This window comes from Poecilia reticulata, linkage group LG6 (assembly GCF_000633615.1).
Source record: "Poecilia reticulata strain Guanapo linkage group LG6, Guppy_female_1.0+MT, whole genome shotgun sequence".
NCBI lineage: Eukaryota > Metazoa > Chordata > Actinopteri > Cyprinodontiformes > Poeciliidae > Poecilia > Poecilia reticulata.
This window is the reverse complement of record NC_024336.1, coordinates 30,048,807-30,068,032: the sequence shown is the minus strand read 5'-3', so window position 1 is coordinate 30,068,032 and position 19,226 is coordinate 30,048,807. Positions and strand designations below refer to the sequence as shown.

At 39.1% G+C, this 19,226-nt stretch overlaps 1 protein-coding gene across 1 annotated transcript in view; it reads left to right on the top strand.

Annotated features, from left to right (window-relative positions):
* LOC108166352 (uncharacterized) overlaps positions 1–19,226 on the top strand; it is a 26,519-nt gene extending 7,293 nt beyond the window's left edge. Inside the window, exon 3 of the mRNA XM_017305179.1 lies at positions 18,408–19,226. Coding sequence (XP_017160668.1) covers positions 18,408–18,604 — 197 coding nt within the window. The 3' untranslated portion in view covers positions 18,605–19,226. The remainder of the gene's footprint in view (positions 1–18,407) is intronic.

The following is a 19,226-nucleotide window of genomic DNA, read 5'->3' as shown; positions in this document are numbered from 1 at the left end:
AGCTGTCGAACTTTATTCAACAAAAAGTTCACAAAACAGCAAATCACAACTTTCTAATTTATTCAGAAAAATCAATTTAAGGAAAGCTAAGGGTGCTAAATGTCTTCAACGCTAGCAAAAACACTAAAAATTAGCGCTGCTATTAGCGCTTTACCAACCGCTGATGCCTTCCTGTGTGCTTTAGAGCATCAGGCTACCAAATGTCTGGCCTTCATTGAGTTTCTCACTCTGATAACGATCAATTAATCAAAGCGTTGGATCAGCAGAAAGTATCTGAGGGCTGTGGCTGTCTCAGGAGACAAATTCAGATTATTTTAATGAGAAAATGTCTTCTAGTTCATGTTTCGAATCCTGTTTCTAATAAAGGATGCACATATGAGACCGAAGCTGCCTCACCCACTCATATCATCCATCAGTGTCCCGGGGTCCCTTTGATATCCGCCCCCATCCTCTCCTCCTTTGTGCTTTGTAAAAATAGTTCATCTTTGATGCATTAACGTTGTTTTTCAGGACACATAGAGTAAGAACACCATCATATATTATTTTATATTAAAATTCAACTTCAGTCAGATTCTAGGCCAGAGCAGTATTAAATTACCGTAATCTGAAACTTGCTTTGCTGAGCCAAATCATATAATAATGCATCATTTTCTCGACTCACAAACCGAAGTCTAAAACTGCAGCTGATTATCTTTATTATATCATTAGAAGTCTGCAGTGGTGGGACTCTGAAGCCTTTTCCAAGCTCGACTAATTACCTAATTAGGAAAAGCTTCAAACAGGTTAATCAGACACCAAGGGAGCGCGCAGAGTTTTAATGGATCCTGACATCTCCAACTGGGTTTTTCTCCTCTTTTTCCTCTCTGGTTGCTGCTATTGAGGGAAATTCACTGTTTATAAAGAGCTATTTTATCTTTACCTCATGCTGCTTCTCATACACACACAGCTTAGAAGATTACAAACCAGACACATGACAGAGCAGCACATGGATTGTGTTCATTTCAATTCAAGTTTATTCGCATAGCACATTTCAGCAACAAGCCAGTTCAAAGTGCTTTACTTCTTAAAAACATCACAAACAATAAGCATTATATTTTGTCAAATGTAATCAAAGTAATCAAGCAAATGTTCATCAGAAATGCTGATCAGTGTCCCATTTACTGCCAATCAAGAGCAGCTCTAAACAGGTGGGCTTTTAGCTTTGATTTAAAGGCACTCAGTGTTTCAGCAGTTTTGCAGTTTTCTGGAAGTTTATTCCAGATAAGAGGAGCATAAAAAGTGAATCCTGTTTCTCCGTGTTTGAACCAGAAGGTTGATACAACAGCAGCAGATCTTTAATGTGTCGTGGTGCTGAGCCGTTCAGTGATTTATAAACTAGCAGCAGTATTTTACAGTCTGTTCTCTGAGCTGCAGGGAGCCTGTGAAGGACTTTAGATCTGGGTGATGTTCTCTAGCTTCCTGGTTTTAGTCAGAACACCAGCAGCAGCGTTCTGGATCAGCTGCAGGATTGATTTTTGTTCTAGGCAGACCTGTTGCAGTGATCAATACGTTTTTCTAGGTCTTGCTGCTACATTAGTTCTTTAATCCTGGAAATGTACTTCAGGTGATAGAAGGCTGACTTTGTAACCGTCTTTATGTGACCCTGAAGGCTCAGGTCTAGTTTCTAGCTGTAATAACTGAACCAGACTGCCTCTGTGCCTCTGCTATGCATTGAGATCATATCTATAAACACAGTAAATGGGACCCAAGCTGAGCAGCAGCCTTGAAGGGCTCCACCCTGTACCGTTATGCTGAGAAATAAAAAATACACCACCTGTTTTACTCATTTTGCAGTCGTTATTCTTGCTCTGCAGCTTAATTCATTTTTAAAAGCCCTTCCAGGTGCTGCATTAACCATTTAAAGCTTGCATGAATCACAGCCTTTAATCTTTTTTAGATTTAGTGTAATTTCAGTGAATCCAGGGTGGTTAAATTTTTATTAGTCATAGCGATGGCTCTATGGGTGCTGCAGAAGTGCAGTAATGATCAGGGGTGTCCAAAGTGTGGCCTGCGGGCCATTTGTAGCCCTCAGACAGATTTTTTGTGGAACCCAGCTACAGTTCAAGAAGAATTTATTACATTTCTTATTTCAAATTAGTGTAAAATTATTATTGACCAGATTTTATTACAATGGAAAATGTAAGGTACGACACAAAATATTAGTCTTTTTACAACGGAGCTTTTATAATAATTAAAACAACATCTATCCAGGAACTGTAACAGACTTTTCTGAGAATACTGAGAATAAATTTGGTTAAACAAGCCCAAAAGAATTTGAAAAATCTGGGCCTTTCATTTAATACAATGAGTTGGATAAATAACTATTACAAAAAAAGTTTCTCTTCCTTCTCCCAGTGCGAACGAGAAACAACCAATCAGAGCCAGGAGGCGGGTCTTAGTGCTGTCAATCATCTCTTCCCATCGACTGCTAGCTCTCTGGTAGACTACAGCTAGCAGAGCCTGTTGTGAATGCTAAAGCTAGTTAGCAATGACGATGGACAAAGAGTTATGTGAAATAAGTTCTTTCTTCACAATTATCACATTCAACAGCGAACACGTGGATGATTGACAGCGCTAAGGCCCTCTGGTTGTTTTTGGTTGGGAGCATTTCTTCAGATGCTAATAGTAACTCAGGGAGGAGGTGGAGATTGGTCTTTTCACAGATTATCTGTCTCATAGCAAACTGTCACGATACAGTGGCAGTTTTAAAGAATATGTAAAAAACATTTCTTTAAATAAAAGTTGCATACTGCAGCTTTAAAACCTCTTGATCCAGTTTGGCTACAGGGTAGTGATGTGTGACCCTCATAAGTCCTCCATTGTTCCCCCAATGGGACAGTCCGGCTCATTGTCCATTGTTTCAGGATAGTTCTTTGCTGCTCTGATCCTGGATCCTGGATCCTGGAGAACCTGGAGCCATCAGGAATCTCCTCACCTCCAATGCTGGCAGACATTCCCGATAACCTCTGCTGATTTTAGCAGCAGCTCTGCAGCCTTTGTCATAACTGAGATGATTCTGCAGAGCGATCCGAACCGCGGGTTATGTTTCTGTCACAGATCTTCATGCTTCCCTGAGTGCTGTCTCCACACTAATGCGATGCAAGCTGCTGGCTCTGTTCCTGGAGTTTAGACGAAGCGAGTGTCATTTCTTCCTGTTTTATAAAGCAGGAGAAGTTCCCAGGGCTGCTGTCTGTCACGCTTTTTACCTCATCTATCTGCTAGAAACCGTCTCGTTTCTCCATCTCTGCTCTGCGTGAAGCGTGAAAGAGCTCCCAGGGGAATCCCGTCCCGCTCTCTGTTGGTGAAGTTTTGGACCTCCTCGTTAATCGACTCTTCCCCCTGAAACCGCAGAGACGCTGCTCTCTGTGCAGCACCTCAGCATGTACTCATTACTTCGCTGTGGTTGAGAGAGCGTGACCTGAGCGCCAGCGCGATAGCCACCATGTTTTGTTTAAACGGAAGTAAGGGAAGCTAGCTGCAGATTTTGCTGATTCGAATCCCATCTGGAATCGATTCTTTATCGGCCTTTTTCCGCCCCACAGAATAAACTTCACTGAACTAAACCTAGTAGGGCTTCAACTGATTATTTTAGTAATCTATTACTCAATTAATCAGATTTTTAAAAATGGGCACATTCTACAGATTTCGTGCACATAAGTGTATATGACATTAAAAATGCAAATAAATAATTTAATTCCTTTTCTAAATAAGAAAATAAACATGTTCTTGCCTAAAATGCAGCAAGTTTTCACTCTATGCCATTGTTGTTGTTGCTGTTATTATTATTATTATTATTATTATTATTATTAAGCAGTTATGAGGCATAAAAAACTGACTGGCAAATTACTTGAGGTTGTTGCTAGGTAACCACAGAGTGAGTGAGTTGCTAGGTAACCACAGAGTGAGTGAGTTAGTTGATTCCGCCAGCTTTGCTTTTAGCTCCTACGTTGTCTGTAGGAGGCTGGACAACTTAAAGCCAAGTCGTCCAAAAAAAGGAGTAAATTTCTACCAAAAAACTCTGAAATTTTTAGAGTGACCTCAGAAGTTCTCTAGAAAATACGAGAATGTTTCTTTCTTTGAAAATTTGACAAATTCCACGGAAAAAAAAAAAAAAGAATGACACTTTTGACTTTGTGAAAGAAATTTCCAATTTTTTTCTAGAAACGTTCTGCAAGTATTTGGTGGAAATGTGTCCCTCCTTTGTTAATGTGTATTTGAAATGGTCCTGATGTGCCAGAATGCTGTGCAGTCCTGGATCAGAGCTCCGAATATTTCATCAGACATATTGATACTGATTACATACGTATTGTGATTGATTTATTTTTCATGCCTAGCAAAATATTGTGTTCAGTTGCATATAATATAAAAACACTCATTTTCTTTGCCGTAATGAAATGACGTTGAACATGGCGTGTTTTTCCAGTTATCAGATCTAAAGCGAGTTCTGCTGTAAACCACAGCTAAGCTCTTCCATCAAAGCTATTTATTGATTTTGCTCCCAAATGTAATGCAGTCCATTTGTCTGTGTTTAATGGGGAGAATATGCAAACTCTATGGAAAATGGCCGCAGCTAAGATTTGGTATAAACGCTACTTGATTGGTGAGTAACTACGACAGCATGTTAGGCCCATTGATAGAAAAAAGGAGCAAATTTCTGCCAAAAAGACTGAAGTTTTCTAAAAGAAACAACTCAGAAATTTGAAATTAATCTTAAAATAATTACTTTACTGTTGAAAAACAGAAATTTCCTATTTTTTTCTAGAAAATTTCTCAGATTAACAGCAAAACTTTGGTGGAAATTTACTCATTCTGGTTGGTTTGCGTACAATGGTCCTAGTAGGCCATCGTGGAGTAACGGATTAAAACATCAATCATTTAAAGATTACCTGATCAAACAGACCAAAATATAAAGCTATATGGACATTTTGCCATTTCAAAGACCAAAATCAAAACAATTCACACACATAATTACAAAATAACAAAATCAGGCAAAAAAGAAAATTTTCTCAATCAATTTCTTTCAAAAAATAAAATATAGGAAACCTTAATAAAAACTGCAGTCTCTGGTGAATTTTTTGCTTAAAAAAGCTTGTTCTTCATTCATTGAAGTATCCAAAAAATGTACTAAATGTGACTTTTTTAAATTACTGCATCTGTTTTTGTCTTGACACTGCCCGTTTAATACTCTGCTATTCTCATTTTAAGACATATGAAGGAGTTGAGGATGTTCCAACATGTCAAGTTTGTATGTTCAAAGCAGGATTTACATTTTTGTCTGTGAAAAACTGAGACTCAAAGGCCTGGGAGGCTTTCACATTATTAAAATACTCACTCATGGAAAGTTGGAGGGACCCTATTTGCTTTAGAGCTCAATGCAGGAATGGGGGAATCTACAGTATCCTGCTGGATCATTTCCTCTTTCTAAGTGAAAGAGGAAGTTGGCAGGATGCCTCTTTATTTGCAGGATACTTGCACCAAAGGGTGATGCAGTTCAGGACGGACAGAGGTTTTAATCTCCATCTGTCTGTTTGTTCTTGCCTCCAGATGGTCTGCTTTCTTTCTTGCTCAGCTGAGTCTGACGGACTAACAGAGGGTAACGCTTCGTTAGCTATCAGTGTGGGAGCGAAGGAAGTTTTCTGCGCTGAAGGGTTCAGGTGGACCAGCTGTTGTGCCAAACGTGTCGCATCGCCGCTCTCGTCAAGGGTGTTGGCGTAAAAACATAGTAGCAAAGCAAAAAAGTGCAAAAGTAGACTCATAATGTTCTGCAGATTTCAGTCGATGATGATTTTCATTTTGTGCTCACTGGCTTCTTGCCTCTTATAAAAATAACTCCTTGAAATTTTAGGTGGTCGCATTTTTAACTTTTGGTATTCCTCATATTTGTTTTTGCTTTTTTATCTAGGTTTGTGCAGGTCTGTGTTAAGAGGAGATTGTAAGAGAATACTGAATTATTGCAAAATCCACTTTTCAAGCCCTTAAATTCCCTTTGTTGTGAACTTTGAGTCTCTAGGATTGCAGAAGTGTTGAATGTAGTCTCTTCTGATGCTGTGTAGATATCTTTATATTTACATTTTTCAATCTGTTCAGTTTTCTCTACTGCCTTTTACGTATTTTTTAATCTATTACGTCACAGTATTTGCTGTGGAGCTATCATGGACTTCCAGCTAACCAATTCTGCGAATCTGACATTTTTATTCGTCAAATCAATTTGTAGTACCAAAGCATCTTTGAACTTGATGCTAAGTCAGAAGGTTCGGTTGTTCTTTACATCCTTGCCCACCAAACCTCTTCGAAGTACCCCGTTATAGTTTATTTTTCTTGGAAATATTCCCTTGTCAGTGGGGAAAGTCCTCTTTGTTTGTGCAAAACACTTAAAGAATGAGTGCATAAGGAAACAACAAACATAACAAAATGGTACACTGCAAATAACGCTAAAATGACAAAAAAACCTAATTTATCGTGTTTTTATATGCCGTCTTGGCCGTTGTTTCGTAGCAGAAGCATTTTGCTTATGTTAGTGCTACGTGCTAGCTGTTAGCTCCTTGAGGACAGAATAATACTTTATTACCTTAACAGTTTGTTTTTGCCATTTTTGTCTCATGATCCAAACCCACTCAACAATTTTCTTAGCGCTAACATTTGCTATCTTACCAACTGCGTTGATTAATTCATTATGGTAGCATTTTCTGTCTCAATTATGTAAGGCTGGATGGACAAGTCTGTCATTGTTGACATCTTTAAGTCAGTCTAGGAATAAAAAATTAAAACAAAAATGGCCGATTGTGGTGGAGTGGAGCGCTGTGCGACCTGGAAGGGGCGGGGCTTGCATTTAAAGAGACTGCACCAAAAAGTGTTACTTTTTGACATACCCAGAACAGGGGGAATCATGGAGCCTTTGGAGCTAATAATGAAAAATTCAGACCAAACCATTGCAGTTCCACTTCACATGGACCTCAACTGATTGATTCAAATTGGAAAAGGGCAGATTTAAAAGCATGATATGTCAACTTTAACTGTGATTTGATGATCTTTGCACTGGCAGGCTTGGTAACGTGTTCTTAATTGGAGAAGAGGTGAGACTTCATATTATGCATGCAGAGAAAGGACGCGTCCAGACTGCCGAAGCTGGCAAGCTGTCTTCGTTTGCATCAACCTTCTCCCCGTGTCTGTAGATGGATCGTGTCTGCGGCAGCAGCAGCTGGCACTGGGCCTCAGGACAGAGGGTTGTCCTGCCAGGCTTCACTTTATTATTCCTCTCGCAGGACTCCAGAAAGACGAGGAGGAGAGAGGCTGAAAGGCCCGGCAGGGGTGGCAGTGAGGAGGGAGGAGAGGGAAAGTACCGCTTTGTGTTTGCGTCTTGAAACTGTACATCTGTTCACTTGGAAGGTTGCATTTAAACACACTGCTCAGCAGAAATACCACTGGAGAAATTCTGGAAACATCTGATTAGATCTGATACTTTGGCAAAGTTTTCATTGAATTTAATACAAATTTTAATTTTTGTTGGGGATTCATGAAAAATCTTTCCACACAATTTTAGGGTGTTTTCTAACCTGATAGTTGGTAGATTTGGTTCGACCAAAATTGAAACATTTGTTATATTTTCAGCTGCTGCAGTTCGCTTCCTCACTGCACTGTCTCAAACAAACCAAACTTTTTGAGGAAACTGTTCCCCTCCTCGCCTGTGGTGGCGCTGCACCAAGAACCACTGAGGAAAACGACACGGAAACCTCTGAAGAAGACACTGAATGCAACTTCTGTATTCACTAAATGTAAACAAAAATGGAGTAGCGATAGATTTTAGCAGATGTAGGATTTCTCTTTTGTCTGGTTAAAGACCACCAGCCATTACTCCTGCTATCGCTAGGCGCACAGATCTGTTGTGGTTGTATTTACCCATAATGCCCTGCTCTGTAGTCCACTTCCTGCTTTTGGAGCGGTCTCTGGTCCACTTGGTGTTCACGTATGAATTCAAACCACACCAGAGTTCACTTCAACTGAACCGAGACCCAGGTTTGTAAATGGAGCAGAGTTTGCTTCTTTGGTCCAAATCAGAGTTTGTTAGAACCAAACGAACCAGACTTTCTATGCAAATGAACTGGAGTTTGATTAAAATGGAACAAACATGGCTGATGTGAATGCAGCTCCAGATAACACAAAAATACTGAATGAAACGGTGAATGAGGGGTTGAGAATGATGATTTTTAAAACAATTTAGCAGCTCTGCTGTGCCTCCCGTTAAGTGCACTCTGTTCCTGATAAGTGGATAAACACAACACAGTCCGCAGAGACAAAAAATACTAAAAACGACCGAAGAGAAATGCTTCTTGAGATCACCTGGAGGGCAATGTCTCAGTGGTCGAGCAGATCTGCGATATTTGATTTGTGCCAGTGCAAACAAGACAGAAGAAACCAAAAAAAAATCAGAGCCAGGCTGAGAAGGCAGAAGAGTGGAGCAAAGTGTAGCGTTCTGGGAATTCGTGGGCCACAGTGAGAGGTGGTTATTGATCACTACATTTAAAAAAACGCAGATGGTGCAGAACTCAGGAGTCAAGTGCAATCCAGAAAGCAGAGATAAATGGAAAAACTTCTGCAAGGCTAATTGCTGCTGCTCAAAAATGTGCTCAAAGCTCATTTGAGAATCTATTAAAATCAGGAGAAACGAGGTTTTTCCTCAGTATCAACAAAGATCTAATTGAAAAATAATCGCTACATTTAACCCTTTCAGCTGCTGGAAAATACCTAAGACTCCTGCCAAAGCCATCAGCAAACATTTACATGCTATTGTTTTCTCAGAATTGACTTATAGATGCTTAAAAATAGAAAAAAATATGAATAATAATAAAAAAATAGAATCAAACTCAAGAGGTAAACAATTCAATAAAAACAATAGTACAAAACAAAGAAAAGTTGTGTTTCACTAAATTAAAGTTAGCTCAGTGGAAAAGCTGCTGTAGGCTTTGAACATGGCAGAGAATTAAACAATTTAACTACTCGAAGATTTTAATAGGTTTTCCCAGATTATTTAAATTGAGGAGGTAAATACATTGAAGCTCACGTTACAAAGTGCTTGTTATATTTTATAGTTTACTCCTCATTTATAACCTAGTCTCATTTGCTCCTCTTCCCTTTGTTCCTTGATATTAAACATAAATATATAAAACTGTCTGCGCTACATTTAGTGGCTCAGTTGGCAACATAATAATTTCTCTAAGTTGTGTAATTTGCTGAAAACGACAGATGTTCTTGAATCTTGAAGGAGAAAACCCAAACCCTTTTACAGCTCCATACCTCAGCCGCACTTTCCAGTAAAAACACAACTCAGAGTTTAACCGTTTGCAGAAAGTAGGATTTTACCAGACTGATCTGGGATTTTGATCCTTTTTATGTTTTTTTTTAACACAATCAGTTTAAGTTTCACATATTTTTCAGATTTTACGAAAAGAATATTCAACTTAGAGTGACAATGTCACACTAGATTTTGAACCGGTGTGAAATATTCAGATTTTTTTTCATTTAAGATACGTTTATGCCCACATTTTCATCTCAACAGCTACAATTTACACACCAAAACGCAGGTATTTCTGTCTACTTTCACTTAGTGTGTCTTTCACTGCTGTAAGACTTGCAGTTTTCTATCAAATCAGGTCAGAATGCAAAGAGCATTCTCATTATATTTATTCTTATTCCCAAAGTTGAACTGGAGGGTCTCTTTATCCGCCCGTATCTCCGTCATTAAACACTGCGGACACATAAACGTGTGTTAAACCACCACATGTACCTTCTGGTACATGAAGGTTTTCAGAACAAGTTGCAGTTTTTCCACTGGGATAGTTTGTGTGATGCCAACGTTTTTTATCTAGTTCCCACATTACTTAGGTCACATACACTTGACTTCCACCACTAATTAAAATTATAATGAGTGAGGGACAGCAGCAATCACCATAAGGCAGCCATCACCATGGAAACAGGCAACTCAGCATTTTCTGAGTCTCAGGAGTTTGCTTATTTAATTAAGTTTTAAAAATTAAGTATTTTCAGCCCTAAATGCCTAAAGAAACAGAAAGAGGTCTTGTATGGACTTTCAAAATAACACTCACAGATTCTCTTTTACATATGAGACGAGCAAAGACATGAATTTGTTACTTAAAGTTTGAAACCTAACAGGCTTAAAAGGTAAATGTACAGCTATGACCTTTTTCTAGTTTAATTTATGTATTTTTTTTACTGTATCTAACAGTAATCAGCCGCCTGCCTTTGTACTTGCATAAATACCAAGTATTACAGTAGAGCAGCTTAAACTTTCAGGGATGATGAACCATGCAAAGCAGATGAAGCCAAACACGTCATCATCTTTGGAGCTGCTTGGTTTTCAAAGTGTCCACATTGTGTAATGTTGTGTTACAGAACCAGAGGAATTTGGGTTAAGCAAAAAAAAAAAGAAATCCTTGCTGTTTAGTTTAAATTTACTTGCTTTGTGCTGTAATCCTGTTGTATAACGGGTTCTTGTTGCGGTATATAACAGCACAACATAACGTTTCTCCTTTCTTGCTGTAATTTCACTCGTTCTGCATCCTCCACCCCCCTCCATGCTGCTTGCAATAGTCTTCTAAATCTGACTACACTGGTCTGAGTTCAGGAAATTTACCGTTTGGTTGTTGTGATACATATGCATGGTTAAGCCTGTTTATCCCTGCTAATCCTCTCTCGGTATGTCTCCCTAAAATATGCAGCAAAACCGATGCATTATATCCCACAACAAAGCAAGACAGAGAAAGTGGTTGTGGTTGAATGCGTCTGACATTCATGACATGCATAGTGCTTCATACTTCTGTGAAATGTAATCATCCTCACTTTAAATTGGAGCTTAAATGGATCCACAACCAGCAGAAGAAGTTGCTAATAGACTCTGGGATGTTTTATTTCTCATGCAAAGATGCTCCATTAGGTTTGCTGCTGTTTGTCTCTCACTCATTATAATTTTAATTAGTGGTGGGAGTCAAGTGTATGTGACCTAAGTAATGTGGGAACTAGCTAAATGTGTTGCAGGAGGACGACCGTCAGTTTGGTTCTTGTTAGTTTGTGGTTTTCTGATTTCTGAAGCAAACATGATGCGCATGTACTGGGAGCATTAATGCAAGTTAAATCTGAAAGTTTCTGAATATTTCTGAATATTTCAGAATCTGAAGTGTGACATCATCACTCTCAGCTGAAGATTCAGTGGGAAAAATGATCTAACTTAAACAGTCATGGTGCAAAAACTGTAAAAGCTGCTAGAACTTAAGTTAAGCCACTTAAATCTGAACCGGTGCAAAGTCTGGCTGAGATATGGAGCTCCAATGATGCTGAGATTTTTACTGCGTTCACCAAATTTCTATTGTCAACAGAGGAAATACCACATCCAACAATATTATCGTTTATTGCAATAAACGATAATATTGTTGTTTTTAGACCACTTTCATGTAATATAATGGTAATGGCATAATCATTTCTACATTTAAAACTGGAACTGGAAGACATTTTAAATATTCAAAATAAATAAAACAACAGAAACAACAAATAAAATGAATTATGAGTCTCTGTAAACAGAACTGTCTTTAAAAAATGGGCTAGTTGAGACCAAATCACCAAGAAAGAGAGAAAAGAAAAACAATAAGAAAGGCTGTAATGCTAAAAAAATCAGTCAACATTTTAAAATTACTTGTTGAATATCTTATGAAATCATTATATTTTCATCTTTCCTGCAGTGAGTCAACAATCCCAGTCAGCCACTATCTTCTCTTTAATCAGTCAGATTTTATCCTTCTTATGATTTCAACTCAACAAATCTCATAAAATAAAACTGCCTGGTTAAACAACACGCTGCTCTGATCAGCGATGGAAAAATACTTCAGTGCTGTTTTAGATACGCACGACCTTGAAAGATGATCTATCAGAAACCTCCAGATGAATCCGATGCAGCTCTCCATCCCGACACGAAAAGATGTTCGCTTTAAATTAAAGCATAACGAGAATAACTTGAGACGAAGCGAAAGGGCAGCTCAGCTGGAAGGGAGCTAATGGATGATTTATGGCTGAATTTAAGTGTCTCCGTTTTTATAAAGCTGTCTGCAGAAAGCCTCGCTTCCCGGCTGTATCCATGGAAACTCACTCTCCACATCTTGAGGAAAGAGATAATTCGTTCACTCCTGTCTTCTGCTAATTGTGTCATTTGAATTATATAAAGAAGGACTGAAACTGTGGTGCTCGTTAATGACATTGGCACGTCGTTCAGCTCGTCTGTCTGTTAAATTAACAGACCAAACATCTTCCGTCAGGAGAATTTGGATGTTTCTTGTGTATTTGTGGTAAACTGAAGAAAATATTTTTCTATATTTAATCAAATCCATCAGATTTCTTCCACTTTTTTTCACTTCCCGTGCCGATATGTGAGGCTTAGTATCACCGATACCGATCCGATACAGAAAATCATCGCAGAATTTACTTAAAACGTTTCCTTGTCTTAAAAAAACTAAACACAAAGGCATAAATGTACTGAATTATTGCACATTTATTTGATAACTCTGCACACTTAAATACACCAGTAGCTTCATAATTGTGGTCAAACATGTAAAAACAACTTTAATTTGTTCAATCAGTGCAATTAGCAGGAGAACAGGCAAAGTGAAATAAATACTAATAAAGAAACTGAAACTGGCAAAATCAAGAGGTTGACTAACTTGGTCACTCAAAAATAAATTACATTTTATATAATGTAAATAAATAATAAGGTCACTCGGAGCACAAAACATAGAATTAGACTGTCTAGATCAGCCTTATGGATCGAACACGTTGTCACAGAGAGAGGTGGGCAGATCAAATTATTATTTAATATTTAAGAATTATATCATCAGACGGACTAAAATAAAAAGTTTTGTGAAAATTTAGGTATTTTAAGGATGAAAATGACAATAATTCATATAAGCAACAAAAAATATTTCAATATTGGGACTGATACAGATATTAATATTGAATCTCTTATCCTGGTTGATTGGCTTTCTTACTGGATGCCATGAAACTCTTGCTCATAATTGTGATAATTTCACTACAGTAGCTAATGTATAAAACACATTTTACATTCACCGTGTTTGTAAAGTTTGGAGTCAACAGACCTCACTGGTTTTAATTTCTTTAAATTATAAAGGTCAGATTTTCCAGATCTTCTCTTTGGTAAAATCCTGTCATATTCATCTCATGATCATTTACCAGGGTGATTTATTCAGGAGTTAAAAATAATAAATGCTCTTGAAATTAATTACGTTCTGAGAACCTTCATCAGAAACTGTCAGAGGGAAAGTGGAGCCAGATGGGAAGGAGCATGTTTCAGCGGAAGAGAAGCGTCACAGGTGGAGCAGTGGAGTCAGGTGGAGTCAGGTGGAGTCAGGTGAAGTCAGGTGAAGTCAGGTGGAGCCAGGTGGAGTCAGGTGGAGTCAGGTGGAGTCAGATGGAGTCAGGTGGAGTCAGGTGGAGTCAGATGGAGTCAGGTGGAGTCAGATGGAGCCAAGTGGAGTCAGATGGAGTCAGATGGAGCCAGGTGGAGTCAGATGGAGCCAGGTGAAGCCAGGTGGAGTCAGGTGGAGTCGGGTGGAGCCGGGTGGAGTCAGGTGAAGCCGGGTGGAGTCAGATGGAGTCAGGTGAAGCTGGGTGGAGTCAGGTGAAGCCAGGTGGAGTCAGGTGGAGCTGTGCAGCCGGGTGGAGTCAGGTGGATCCGGGTGGAGTCAGGTAGCCAGGACGGATGTTATAATTCTTTGGTTTTTGTGTTTCTGATCATTTCCTTGTTTATTCGGTTTGAAATGTCTTGCCATATTCTGGTGTTATTATTGCCGTTAGGGTGTTGCCGTATCACTTCATTCCTTTCCGTTAAATCGTTCTTGTGTTTTTTCCTCTGGTTATCTTATCTTATCCTCTCATGTCGGTTCCAGGCCTGCTACCTTTTAGTCTTTAGAACATGTTGAGTTCAGTTTGTTACTCTCCCTCCGTCAGATCCACTGCTCTCCCTGCCGCAGCTGCTCCACATCTCCTCTGATTAACCGGTCAGTCTCTGCAGCATGTGGTTCTGGCGAAAGGAAGGAAGTATGAGCTGAAACCGGGAGCAGCAGAAGAAAATGCTCTGCTCAGGTTTATCTTTAGCCTCACAAAGCGTCACAGCTGGAAGAGGCGGGAGCAGCGAGGCGGCCGGTGGAGGAGCAGACGGCGACAGGTTATTGGGAAACTGATGAGCAGCTGCTGGCCGCTGCTCCGGGGTCTCACTCATCCCAGAAGCAGAAAATGGAGGACATCCCGGCAGGTTAATGACGGATTGGAAACGTGTGCTGCTTACCGGCAGCAACAGGCAAAAAAATAAAAAACTCAAAGATGGTAATTAAATCTGGACAGGAACTCACACAGACTCGGTTCTATGAAACCGTCTGCGGAGATAAAAAGCTGGAGTGGAAAACCTGGAGCCAGTTTTCCTGGTTCAGTCTGTGAACACTGATCAGGTCAAGCCAGGGGGTCCAAAGTGTGGTGCGGGGGCCACACATGGCCCATAGAGTGATTTTGTGTGGCCCCCAAACTGCAATTCAAGAATGATGCAAATGCAAACTTTTTATTTTAAATCAGGGTAAAATATTTTTTTTACAACTGAAAATGTTAAGTACAGCACAAAGTATTTGTCTTTTTATAGCCAAGCGCTTATAGTAGCAGACACAGCACTAAAAATAGGACTTCAAAGTAAGTTTATCTATCTATTTAGCACTTTTTACCCAGATAAATAATAAATATGGGTAAACCTGCAGCAGTTTAACCGGTGCAAAAAACCTGGAGCCTAGTTTAAACAGAAAGGTGTTGGAAGGCATTTTTTCTGTTTGTGTTTGTAAAACGTTTTATTCTCTAAACTGAGTAATGTGTCCAATAAAGGATCCCCTGCATTTTGCATTAGACCTAACGGGGCAGAGCAGAGCTGCAGGCTCACATTAATTGGCCTAAATGATGAATGGGAGAAATGCTAAAAAAAAGCATTTACACAGAATCTTTAAACCGACTGGAAAACGGAGCGTCGGGGCTGGAAAAACAGGTCATGTTTTAAACCTTAATACGTTGAAAAAGCTGCGCCAGCTCTGCAGATTATCACATACTTTCCTGTGAGGTGTTTGGTTCGCTGCTTTAGAAAAAGATCCAGTAACTCAGACCTGCAGAATGTCCTCTGGGTTTGTTCTGGAAGCATAAAAATGAGACAGAAACTGTCTGGACTGGAGGCAGTCTGTCCTCTTTCTCTCTTCCTTTTTTTCCAGCATTGATTAGTTGGGTCAAGGTTGGAGACTCTGCGGTTCGTGTTGCTGTAACAACCCAGCTTCGCTTTGCTGGCTGCCATGGCGATGCAACAAAAATAGGGTGATGGAAAATGAAAGTTCTTGGACTGATGGGTCTGACGCTTCAATATTTGTACGTTTAATTAATTTTTATTGCTTTTAATGCTGAATATTCACCATTAATTTCATTGTTTAATGGAATCCTCCTCCATGGTGTGATTAGTCTGCAGATTATCTCGTCTGTTAATCCATTTAAGCCATTGTATATGGAATAATGGAAAAGATGTTGAGTTCCTTTTAAATGCAGAGGGTGAAAATAACAGCAGTTTGATTATTTGAAGTTTAAGTTTTTCAGTATTTTTTAAGGCACTTGCATCTAGAATGCAAAAGTCTAGGTAAAATCAATCAAGAAATTTATCCATCAATCTGGCCAATCTCTTTTTTTTCGACTGATTAATAATTGGAAAGCAAAAGATTCTCAAAAGAGTTTTTTTCTTTCTTTTCGCAGAATTTTAACCAGGTGAATCTAAAACTGCAATTTGAGACGTTCTGGGTGAAACATATTTACAGACAAAGAAGGTTTTTTATGTTAAATGTAAAACTGTTTAGAGTCTGTATACTTAAACAATCTATTACCAAATTAATTATCGATTATTTCAATAATTGATTCATCACGATCAATACGATTGATCACAAATAAAGCCTCATAACCTTTAGTTGCTGGATTTGTTTCATATATTCAGAAAGTTTTTTAAGAAACTGTCCCACAGAATCCAGTAGGAAAAAAGATTAAAAATAAAAGAACAGCTTTTATTTTGAAACAAGCTTCCCAACAGAAACACGTTTAAAAGTTTAGACAGGTCACGGAAAGTTGCAAGTCAGCTGAACTGCCATTTTGATTCATTTTACAGTTTTTACACAATCAGTTCAAGTTTGATTAACTATTTTATTGGATTTTCTTTCTCTAGATTCTGAAATATTCAGAAATGAATTGATTTAAACTATTTTCATGCCCACAGCTTGACCTTGGATTTGATAGCTTCACACATTCGCAGTAGATTTGTTTTCTGCACATCGGTGAAGGGAATCTCTCACTAAGATGATGCGACATTCAATCGTACTTAAATCCTCTTCCTCTCTTCAAGTGAGAGAGAGAGAGAGACGTATACATTCATTTTGTTCCCGTTAACAAGCATTTGAGCAGGAACCATAAAGATTTTATTTGATAAACCACTCGGATTGTGTGGAAAGTGTTTGCTGAGATGACAGTTTCCGTTTTTCTGTCTTTAAACTCCATTATTTCTGATTAAAAAAAGGCTTTTCCAAGATTTGGTCCAATGAGGAATTATGTTGTTTATCCGTTTACAGCAAGAATTTACCACAAGATTTAAGAGCTTTGCAAAAATCTCCCAGCTGATCGCTCTTTTTTTTATTATTTTCTCTCAGCTTGTAATATTGATGGAGTTAAACTTGTTTTCTCATCAAGCAGCACAAGAAAACATTTTCCAGAGTTTTTGTCAACACAACCTGCGACAAAACTTTATTAGTTAGCCGCCTCCTTTGTGACACATTTCTGCAGCGCGTCACGGAGCGCTCAGGAAAAAAATAACAGATGAAGTTCCAGAAAAACAGCCTGAAGAGCCCAAAAGTGACAGGAATGTGTTTGGAAGTTCGGCGTCCCTGTTTGGTATTCCACAGGGGCGTTTTCAGTCTGTACGCCGTCAATCAACATTCCCAGTTCAGCACTGTGACGTTTTTTTTAGATGCATTCAGCAGACATCAAACTGAGACACACAGATCCTTCTCTGAAAGACGAGCAGAGCAGCACAGAAAGAAAAGAAGAACCGGTGAAAGTCTGATGGGGAAACTCGAGCACAAAGTTAAAAAAAACCAACTGGAAACATGTGAGCTGTGTTGGACTGAGATGGGATCTAAATAGGTTAACAAAACGGGATTAAACATAGCAGCATGAAATTTGGTTTAAAAAATACCGTCACTCAGAAACAGCCGTGAATATCAATATCTCCTCTTCATCATGGAGTTCCTCAAGGCTCCATCTTAGAGCCGTAGACTTTGCTTCCCAAACAAGATGTAGAAATAGGATTGAAAAGCACATCTGTGTTTATTTAAAAGTTTTATTTTTCGCTTTTGTTCCAACTTATTTATGACTGAATCCTCGGACAAATGTAAAGTCATTTATTAATAAAAAAAAAAGTCCTGATTGTTGGTTCAGGGTTTTAACACGTCTTTCTACACGATGATATCACAGATAACAAAATGTATGTCTGTATTTCATGCAGAATAATCTGGTGCAGATTGATCAAAATTGGTCTATATTCCCCAAAAATGGATCTCGTTACACATCTACTAAATCATCATCTGTTACAAAGCTAATCAATAGAACATGTCATCCTGATTTTATGTTCTTTTAGGATGAACTAAGTTTGTTTTCACACCTGTTAGTCCAGTAGTCTTGGTTCGATTGGGAACCTAAATTGCAACATTTGTTACATTTTCAGCTGGAGCGGTTCGCTTTCACGCTGCACTGAGCCAAACGATCCAAACGCTTTAAATAAGCTGTTCCCCTCCACGCCTGTGGGGGCGCTGCACCAAGAACCACTGAAGGAAACGACGCAAAAAAGACGCAGAGCGCAACTTCCTTCTTCAGCAAATGTAAACAATAGTGGAGTAGTGTCAGATTTGAGCGGTTGTAGGATTTCTCCCTCTACCGCGAGACTGCCGCGTTTGTTTTGGTTATTTTTTACACAGAATGATCATCATTGTCTCTGCTTTCTGCTTTTGGAGCGGTTTCCGGTCTGCTCAGTGTTCACACTCAAACTGCACCAGATTTCACTTCAACTGAACAGAGCTCTAGGTTTCAGGCGGTGTGAAAAAGTTACATATTTCAGCTTTAAGGGAACTAAACAGAGCTAAAGTTGCACATTACTTTGCCCATCACTTTTATCGGCTGAGCTTGTTTTTATGATGCTTTAGTAAAGAGAACTGCTTTTTTATTCTGCTTTTTCTTTGTCTCTACAGGTTTTCTGGAAAGGCTGACCTTCAGCATTCCTGGAAAGATTCACAAATACCCACATGGATGTCTGATAATCGATCTCCTGACTTTACTGGAAGCCTGGAGTTTCATGAGCGACTGGTTACTGGTAGACCTGCGTCTGTACAGGCGAGTTGGGCAAAGTGGACACTCTGAGATTTCTAACATCGCCGCTGCTCAATGAACACCAGGCACAGCTGGAGAAAACAATTAAATTAGTGCATCAAATGAAGCTTAGCACACATAAAACCAGACGCACGCAGTCCCGCTGAAGGACAGATGCTGCCCCCACCCCGCCTCGCATCATCCTCTCAAATCCAGCCGCAGGGAAGATGAGATTTGGATCCGACCGATTTGTTCGCTCACTCGCTGCTTCGTTCCTGGCCAAAACGTCGGAAGTGTCGCTGTGAGGCGCCGCTGCAGTGAGCATGATCTACTGCTACCGCTGTGCTTTCCAGTTTTTCCCCCCATGGGGACAAAGATGAAGAGAATCTGAACTACTTTGGATCTTATGTGAGGAGATTTGAGCTAAAAAAAAAATACTCAAAAATATCGAGGCGTGTAGAGAACCCAAAAATTGTACCCAAATAAGAGTAAAAAGTAAAAAGTATCCGTCCAAGACATTACGCAAGTAAAAGTAAGTAAAGTATTTGGTAAAAAGTCTGCTTAGGTGCTGAGAAACCCATAAAAAATGATTTAATGTAAAGAAGATCATCATCAAACAGACCAAGTGGAAATGTTGGTATTGTAAAAATCAAAATATCAATAATTCATATAAATAACATTACAAAATCAGGTAGAAGAAA